This window comes from Clupea harengus, chromosome 7, assembly GCF_900700415.2.
Source record: "Clupea harengus chromosome 7, Ch_v2.0.2, whole genome shotgun sequence".
NCBI lineage: Eukaryota > Metazoa > Chordata > Actinopteri > Clupeiformes > Clupeidae > Clupea > Clupea harengus.
Window position 1 is genome coordinate 28,073,125 of NC_045158.1, and position 10,000 is coordinate 28,083,124.

The 10,000-nt window shown below is 43.9% G+C and overlaps 1 protein-coding gene across 1 annotated transcript in view; it reads left to right on the forward strand.

The window, feature by feature from the left end:
• The window catches only part of LOC105894373 (ankyrin-1-like), a 139,378-nt gene extending 129,608 nt beyond the window's left edge, over positions 1–9,770 (forward strand). Inside the window, 4 exon segments of the mRNA XM_031571020.2 lie at positions 1,581–1,664; positions 2,623–2,769; positions 6,044–6,142; positions 9,607–9,770. Of these exon segments, the coding sequence (XP_031426880.1) occupies positions 1,581–1,664; positions 2,623–2,769; positions 6,044–6,115 (303 nt within the window). The 3' untranslated portion in view covers positions 6,116–6,142; positions 9,607–9,770.
• Positions 9,771–10,000: the final 230 nt, after the last annotated feature.

Below are 10,000 nucleotides of genomic sequence, written 5' to 3' on the forward strand. Positions count from 1 at the left end.
ATCCCAAATAGGACTCTGTCGCTTTCTCCTGACTTTTTTCCGCCATGATACCAGGCGAGGGGCGTGTACTTAAAGTGGTACAGCGGAAGATAGACTTGACTAGTACTATGTATGAAATTGACAAAAGACGAAAACTAAAGAATTTTCTCTATAATTATATAACTATTTTATTTTAGTTAGTTTTGTAAAGGACACAATACAGTTTCAGTTAGTTATCGTTTTTTTATAAAGTCTCTTTTTATTTTTATTTTTATTTCAGTTAACGAAAAAAAACGTCCATGCACACACACACACACGTACGTCCATGCACACACACACACACACATGCACACACACACACACACACGTACGTCCATGCACACACACACACATGCACGCACACACACACACACACACACACACACACACACACACACACACACACACACGTACGTCCATGCACACACAACCATGGACGACCAGCTGCCCTTTCACCTGATGACAGGAGGGCAGGTGTGTGTGTGTGTGTGTGTGTGTGTGTGTGTGTGTGTGTGTGTGTGTGTCTATCTCTCAGTGCCACTGTGCTAGATGAGTGACATCACAGCTGCTGGGGTCTCTGTCAAGAAACATTTAGCAGGATGTGAAACACAGGACCTCACATAACACTCAACACACAGACACACACACACACACACACACTCAACACTCACCACTCAACACACACACAGACACACACACACACACACACACACACACACACACACACACACACACACACACACACACACACACACACCACTCTTCATTCAGACCGAGAGCATCAAAGACACACTCAACACTCACCACTGAGAGCATCAAATACACACTCACAACAACTTGATAGAGAGAAAGAGGGGGAAACCTCAAGGACTCGAGACAGTGCAGTGAATTGAAACATTTCAGTCATAAGATATAATCAGCTTCATCAGCTGTAGAGGCAAAGTGTTCCAGCCATGACACAGCTGATGAGGTAATGATGTACAGATAAAACATTCTGTATATCTTCACACACACACACACACACACACACACACACACACACACACACCACACACACACACACACACACACACACACAAAAGCCAATCACATGTGTAGCCACTCGCAATTCAAAGTTAGTCTTTAAAAAAAAAAAAAAAACCCATCCTCTTTCGCTGTTCTTCATCTAGTGATTTGTTCCCCTCCCTCCCCCATCACCACCTCCTCTGGTTATTTTTAACTCTTTAGTATGTGCTGACTCTAGTTTTTCTTCTCAAGATCATTTCTCTCCTGTGCTCTCTACGCTACACGGCAAAGTCCTACCCCTTACAAAGCAAAAAAAAGGAACACTGTGTGCGTGTGTGTGTGTGAAAGAAAGAGACAGAGAGAGAGAGAGATCAAATTGGTGTCTAAAATAAAGAATGTACTCTTTCCTGTATGTGAATGTGTGTGTGTGTGTGTGTGTGTGTGTGTATGTGCACTCTCAGGTTTTTAAGTATTTTCTAATGACCCATTCCATGTTTGCTGTGTGCTGTGTGTGTGTGATCATCTGTAACCTGTTGGTGTTGCTGCGTGTCCCACAGGGTGATGAGGCGGAGGACCTGCCCGGCGAGCACGTGAGTGAGGAGCAGTTCACAGATGAGCATGGCAACATAGTCACCAAGAAGGTCAGCTTCCCACCCCGCTTCCCATCATGCCTGGCAGGGGGGGCGCAGTACGGTGACGGCCCACGGGGGGGGCGTACTCACAGTCCACATCCCCAGCCTTTATAAAGCGCTTATAAACCACCCAAGAAGCCTGTCCATGTGGTTTCAGCTGTTTAAATGACAAGAGTTAAGGAGGCTTTAAGCAAGCGCCTCTTAATGTCTTTGTTTATAAAGCCTTTATTGTGGCATGTCAAAGGCTCATTGATGGGTTATAAATGCTTTATAATTTCCATGACTGCTGCACTTTGAAGAAAGTGTTGGCCCATTTCTCTCTCATACTGTACAGAAGTGAAAAACTATAATAACAGTGGTAATGATTATTACTTTACCAATAATCATGGAACACGTTCATTAACCTGAGTCAGCTAGCGTGGAGTTGTTGTCTGCCTAGCTCCCAAAACAAACCAGTTCCCTGAGGGGGGGGTGCCTAACCTGAATGAAGAGAAACTCTAATGGTTATGAGTGAACTTACATTTCCAGACAGAAAGGTGATTCGAGCTGTTGTTCAGTAGAGTGATTAGAGCTGTTGTTCAGTAGAGTGAGAGGTGTAGGAAAGGATGGCACTGTGGATCGACTGTACAGCACCCTCTGCTGGGGCCCAAAGCAAATGTGTTTCATAACATTTTGTTTAAACCCTCCCGTCATATTATTTCAGTCACTCATCGTTCTTCCTTTTTTTCTTCCTCCCTTTCATTCCCCCTCTTTTTCTCATCTTTTTTCTCATCCATCTTTTTCTCCCCAAACCCTCTTTCTTCTCTTCCTCATCATCCTCTGTATCCACCCTTTCCTCCCTTTAAACTGTCTCTCTGTTCCCATCATCCCCTCTTCCTGCTGTTCCCCACCTCTCCTCGTACCCCTTCTCTCCTTGCCATCTCCTGTGGGCTGCTGTGCATCTCCGATCCTGCGGGTGGCGCTGTAGATCGTGAGGAAGGTGGTGCGCAGAGGGAAAGGTGCAGAGGAGGATGAGGGTGGTGAGCTGCAGATGGAAGGTTCTTTCTCTGAGGGCCTACTGGAGGGAGACAACGAGCAGTACGTCAGCTACGCTGTGCTAGGCCACGACTCCAAGGTGGGCCTCTGAACCAGGCCTAAACTAGGCCTAGAACCGGGCCTGAACCAGGCCTAAACTAGGCCCAGAACCGGGCCTGAACCAGGCCTAAACTAGGCCCAGAACCGGGCCTGAACCAGGCCTAAACTGAGCCTGAGCTGGATCTGACTACTCAGATCCCGAGCAAAGCAGAAGCAGGCTACAGTGCACTGGGGAGAAGGCCGAGCAGATTGCAACAGAGGCATGTCTTTAACGCTCAGGAGACTGAGCCGCTAGAAACAGGACAGCCAGTTTGAGCTGTGGCCACTTGCCCTGTGTTAACATGTGTAGATGTTAGCGTGCTTCATACTCAGTAAGTGCCCCAGTCAGGAACTCCCAATAAAGATAACATTAAAAACTTCAGTTTGGTGTGTTTCCCTGAAAAGCGGGAGGGATGGAGGAAAGTTAACAGACTTTTTATTTTTTTTAAATAAGTCAAACATTCTGAATAGTAGAAATGTAGTGATATTTAGTCCTCATGACTTGGGCGATGGGATGGGTATTTCTCTTCAAATTAGATCGATTAGATTAGGTTAGACAGAAGCAGGAGTTATGTCTGCAAACATAACGGTGTGTTGTGCAATAAAATGCTTGAGTAGTTTACCAATGTATTGTAATTTAGAGTTTTGTGCAGATGTCTACTAACATGACTGTAACTAGTGTGTGTTGTCTATGTGGACAGCATTAGTACTGTTTCACAAAATGTGTTGAGTGAATGTGCAATGGATTTGATCGTATGAGAGGACACTAGACTCATGTGCTAGAGGGTGGTGTGTTGTTTGTGCTAAAATCAGAGATATAATATTTATGTTCTTGTGAATCTGGAGCTTGCTGTGACAGTGTTTAATGTGTTGTACTGGGTAGCAATTCAAGTTTTCTGTGTGAGTGTATACTAGTGTCTTGCCTTGTCCTATTGCAATGGTAGTGTAGTGCCTGTATTTGAGATAGCGTATCAGTCATTTCAGATACAATGAATCTGTAATTTCAGATTCCATCACATTTATAGATAGAAAGCTGCATTCTCCCAGTTGAAACAGCTATTGATATAAAATGGCTGTGTGAATTTGAATCCATGAATTGGGCCACAGGGAGAAGACCCACATGACTTTATTGATTCTCTACAAACAGGATAGATTAAGATGGGGAAAAGACCTTGAACGGGGACCTGGAGGGTACTGAGGGAATAGAAAGCTCCGGTTTGCTGTGCTGTGTAACAACCAGATATCCCAACCACTCTCCCCCAAAGCTTCCCATTCTAAAGCACCCTTCTCCCTTTCAAGGTTTCATAATAATGTAAGCGTTCCAAACAGTGACTTAACATAACAGTTAATATAACATAATATCTTGAAGCATCCATAATTAAGCATCCATAGTCAAGCAGTGCCCCCTGTTGGACAGGTTGTTGTTTACCATTGCTGGGTCAGCCATGTCATGCAAAGCATGTGTGGACGTGACGGTTAAACAGTACCCGAGGGAAACCTAAACAGGATGGCCTTCTCAGCTATGACGTCATTTTCACAACTTCCACGCATGCCACTGGTTTGGCTTTAAAGCTCCATTTTCAACTTCTTGTCCTTCCTGGGGGTCAGAGGGAATCTTGCTCCTAATCGTCATTGTCACGTCACGTCACAGGTCTTACGTGTAACCATTTCTGACCGCGGCAAAGCATGCACTGTGTTTTTTCTTTGTTGTTCATGTTGAAGATACTGACGTTCCTGAAATTGTGGTACTTCCTGAGTGTGGCTGAGTTTCCATGGCAACGCAGACCATCTCTGTCAAGCTCCTCCTCTTGCTTTACTACAGGCTCCGCCCCTCTGGTCCTCTGCAATGCTTCCTCTGTAGCATGTTTTTCGCGCGACACATATCAAATTTCACTTCTGGTTCTGATTCTACTTTCACCTCCACTAACCGTTGATGCAGTTCTGCCACTAGTTCTCCCTTCTGTCATCCTCTAGCACCCCCCCTAATCCATCTTCTAGTCCTTCCTCTTGTTTGCCAGGTAGTTCCATCTCCTGTAGTCCTTTTTTGCTATCCCAGCTACTCTCTCCTCTGTCGCTAATGATGGTCTCTAATCCAGATGCTAGTCCTGTCCCTGTCGCTAATGAGGATCTCTAATCCAGATGCTAGTCCTGTCCCTGTCGCTAATGATGAGCTCTAATCTAGATGCTAGTCCTGTCTCAAACCTGGTTTGTTCTGTAGATCTAGTCCTTCTCACAGACACATTTAAATTAACATCCGTTAGTTAGTTCCCTTGTTCCACCCTAACCCTGCCTTTCTGCTCTGTGCTCTACTAGTTTAGTCTGGGTGTTAGCCTCTCCCTGGGCCTCTCTACTCTACTAGTTTAGTCTGGGTGTTAGCCTCTCCCTGGGCCTCTGTACTCTACTAGTTTAGTCTGGGTGTTAGCCTCTCCCTGGGCCTCTGTGCTCTACTAGTTTAGTCTGGGTGTTAGCCTCTCCCTGGGCCTCTGTGCTCTACTAGTTTAGTCTGGGTGTTAGCCTCTCCCTGGGCCTCTGTACTCTACTAGTTTAGTCTGGGTGTTAGCCTCTCCCTGGGCCTCTGTACTCTACTAGTTTAGTCTGGGTGTTAGCCTCTCCCTGGGCCTCTTTGTGAAAGCGACTGTTCTTTGTGCTTTTGCTTAAGAGTTCTCTGCAGACATCTCTGATACCTTTGCTTTCTCTTCTCTCTCTCTATCTCTCTCTCTCTCTCTCTCTCTCTGCCTTTCTTGCCTTCTCTTGCGCCCTCCCTCACCCTATAAACATCTCTATCAAACCTTAACTCCTCTAATCTCTAATCCAATCGCTGTGTTCAATGCTCTTCCACTTTCCATCTGTCTGCTCCAATATTTATGTCTGACTCCTGCTGTCTGGCTTCTCATCACCACTACCTCTCACCAATCCTTCATCCTCCTCTTCCTGTCTTTTCACTAATTCTGTCCATCTCCTATTATCCTATTGTGTCCCCCCCCTCTCTCTCTCCTCTCCCTCTGTGTATCTCTCGTTCCTTCTCTTTCTCTCTCTCCTCTACCTGTGTGTATCTCTCGTTCCTTCTCTTTCTCTCTCTCCTCTCCCTCTCTGTGTATCTCTTTCCTTCTCTTTCTCTCTCTCTCTCTCTCCTCTCCCTCTCTGTGTATCTCTCTTGTTCCTTTCGTGTTCAATCTGGTCATCCTCTGCACTCCTTTACCTCCCTCTTGTTGTCTTCAACACCATCTCTCCATCCCTGGGGGCCCTGGCTTTCCCTACACTCCTCTCCTCCGTAGCCCGATGTTGTGGATATGAAGAAAGGTGCTCAGATAGTAAAGTGCGTCAGTCTGCGGAGGGTTCCGCAGTGATCCCCACATCCCCTCCTCTTCCTGCAGGTACAGCACGGGCTTAATCCCTGTGTGTAATCCCTGGGATTAAACAGCTGTTTGACATTAGCTGATTTTGCAGTACTTGTATTTCACTACCCATGATGCAAACACATACAGTACCGGTCAAAAGTTTGGACACACCTTCTCATTTTTTTGAGAAGTGTTTTCTTTACTTTTTTATTATTTTCTACATGGTAGATAACACTTTTTTTGTTTAGTACATCATTCCATATGTGTTCTTTCGTAGTTTAAATGTCTTCAGTATTAATCTACCATGTAGAAAATAATAAAAGTAAAGAAAACACTTCTCCAAAAAATGAAAGGTGTGTCCAAACTTTTGACTGGTACTGTATCTGCAACTGTTCTCAGTTTGAGTAACGTAGGGAGCCAAGAGTATCTAAAAGAGTATTAAGACACAGAGCTGACAACACTGAGTCAAGAGTGTGATACACAGGTCTAACAAAAATGCATCAGACCAGACAGCTAATTCGGAAAGACGTTGACAAGGACAGGTGTCAATGACTAGGCATAGTGAAGCATACACTGTAGAGTTTTAAACCAATGAACAGTTCAGGCAGGAAACAGGAGGTTCGGAGAGAAGAACAGATGGATGAATCAGGTAAACAGGTGAAACCAAATAATTGTGGAGAGGGTCAGAGTGTTTTTTCACATCCAGTAGCTGTTTTGCACTTTGTCTTCACAGGAGGACCCTTTAAGGTTTTTCAAAGAAACCTTAAAACCTTTAAGGTTTTTTCAAAGAAACCTTAAAAGGTTTACACAAAACATAGAATGCTCAGCCAGAACCATTAAGGATTCTTCAGAAGATCTCATAATTGTTTAGATGTCACTTAAAGGAGATGTCAAAGTCAAGTCAAAGTCAAATATATATAACATATAACATATAACAAGTAACAACAGTTTAAAATACAAGAAGGGCAGTTTCCAGGGTGGGGAATATTAAATTAAATAAGATAAAAAATGTGGGTTTATATATATATATGTAGCAAGTGTTTCTGGTTAGATGTGTCTGAGTGGAGACGTGTGGCATGTTCAAGCAACTCAAACGTCCACACGGTGTTGGAAGACCACTCACGTACTCATAAAGGCTCTTGTGTTCTCCAAAGCTCAACCACTTTCACAACATTTGTGAGATACTGTGACTGTGTATTGGTATTTTCATAATATTGCAAGGGACATTCTGGTGATTTCATGCCTGATGAACTGTTCATCGCAGGAGGGGTTGGAGAGTTTGTAAAGGAATGTTCGCAACTCATTTGCACGTCCAAGTTAATGAGGTTGTGCAAGTTGATGCATTGGCATTGGCCTCTAAGTTTATTTGAAATGACTTTATCCACCGCAGTCATAACATTTAATAATTGTAATTATTAATTCATTCATTTATAGTGTCTGCCTTGATCTGAGCAGGTCAGAATGATGATTGTATCTTATTGTGATAAGCTAAAACTGTATCAAAGGATGAAACTAATAATAATATAATATTATGACTGATTGAAGAGGCACAGTCTGGGCTTCCTGCTTTGACCAACCAACCCTCCGTGTCTCGGAATGTGCCTTGGCCTGATATATATGGAAATAGCAGATGACTTTTGAATGCATTGTAAGGCCATGCCAACACACCTTGCAAAAAAAAAAGTCACTGCACATTATAAGTTGAAAGGGCCCGTGCGTGGTACTTATATGTGTAAAGTAATGTATATGTTATCGGAAAACATGAGGCTGTGAGTAGACTGGTAGTATGTGTAAGCACACTTAGCACTTAGCATGTTACTTTGGAGTTCATGCTAGTCTTAACGGGGGCTTAGTATGCAAGCTCTATTAAGCTCTAAAGGCATGTTACGTTTGTGCTAAGGCTAGTATCAGATTACATTTATTAACACAGGTTAACAGCCACATAGAAAGGAAAAGAGGGGAGTTCAACATACAGTATAGATTTTTCTTAATACATTTTATTTGAATATGAATATCAGTTGTGTGCCTATATCGTTAGCTGTGTTAGCTCTTAGTCAAGTATCATTGTGTGGTCCTGCAGTTTAAGAGCATTTTGATGTCCCTGTTTACCTGCTAGTCACAGCTGATTTATACCTCACATTTGATTCAAGTGATGAGCTGTCCATAGCTGTTGTAATCATCACTATTTTCATCAGTTAAACATCAAAATGTAACAATGACAATGCTTTGAGATACTTCTATGTTTACCATTATATCAATTATAGATTTTTAAATCTGTTGGGTTCTTGATTGATATACAATTTTTGTATTGGCTGCTTAACTCCTGCAAGCTAAATAATGTAGATTAAACCTATGGCTTTCCTCCCAGCCATCGAGTGATTCAGTTTTATCCCATTTTCTAAAAGTGCAGGAAAAAACATATCCGAAATGGCACAAGGGCCCTTTGGAGTTGCTATAGTTACGCTCAGTTCTGGTGTCCACTACACTGTCACCACCTAATATGTCTATTGTGTCTTTGCACCCGCCGGGCTACAGCTTCTCATAACACCAATGTCAGATGAGGTATGGATGTGTACTTGGCTAGCACGTTTAGAGCAGTTTTGTTTTGGTCTATGAACAATCCAAAAGTCCATGATATGTCGTTTGTGTGTGGGGGAATGTGTGAGTGTGTGGGTGGGTGTGTGTGGGGGGGGATGTGTGATTGTGTGTGTGTGTGTGAGTGTGGGTGTGGGTGGGGGTGGGTGTGTGTGTGAGGGGGAATGTGTGTGTGTGGGTGTGTGTGTGGGGGGAGTCGAATCTATGCAGCTGCTACGGCAAAGTCAGCTACAGATAGAAAGGACAACCAACTGGCTTTTATTGCCTTGAGCAATAACGTGTGTGTGTGTGTGTGTGTGTGTGTGTGTGTGGGGGGGGGGTGTAAGTGTGTGGGTGGGGGTGTGGGAGTGTGTGTGTGTGGTGTGTGTGTGTGTGTGTGTGTGTGTGTGTGTGTGTGTGTGTGTGTGTGTGTGCGTGCGCGCGCGCGTGTGTGTCTTTTGTCTGTTCATGTGTTCATACAGCACCACGCCCTTGTGCGGTATGAACAGTGTGTAACCGTGCCATTTCCGCAGTACTTACTTGTGTGTTTCGTTTGTTGACTGTTCAGTGTTTTTGCTTTGTCTCCTTCTGTGTTTGAACATACTGTATCATTCATCAACAAGCTTCTCTCCCTCATTCCTGCCTGTCTGTCACTAGATTGAGCCAGTCTCCAGACTGTCAATCACCAGTCACCTAGCCCCTCCCTTTAGACTGCCTGTCAATCACTTGTCATTTTGGTCAACCACATACTGCCTGTCAAACTATTGTCTGCCAATCAAATGCAGGTGAGCGCAGGGAAAGTAGTGTTCTGATATCGAAGACCCTGACCTTTGAGCTTACACTAGTCCAACCTTACTGGATGATAACTTGGGACTTGACTCGGTGACTCTTACTTCCTTTCTGATTGGTCTGTTTGTCCTTCACAGGACCCGCCCCCTCACTCCCCCTACACAGACACATGATAGACAGTGATGTGGCACGGAAGAGCGGCGAGACACCAGTCACCGAAACAACCACCCGTCTCCATGACGACAACGACATCAACAACAACAACAACAAAAACAACAACAACAACAACAAAAATAGCAACTATTGCAACCATGTCCAACATCACTACAGACGCCCTCTGGAGGAGCCATTTTCCTATGTTTTTTGTTTTTTAAAGAGAGAGACGAGGACAGATATAGACGAGGCATGTTTTCATAGAAAACCAAATCCAAAAACAAAAACTAAAGCAAAAAAAAAAAAAAAAGAGAGAAAATAAACAAAAGCTTCCTGTTCCTCTCTGAGCATGCCAAGAGCTGCGCATGGCCTGCCTGC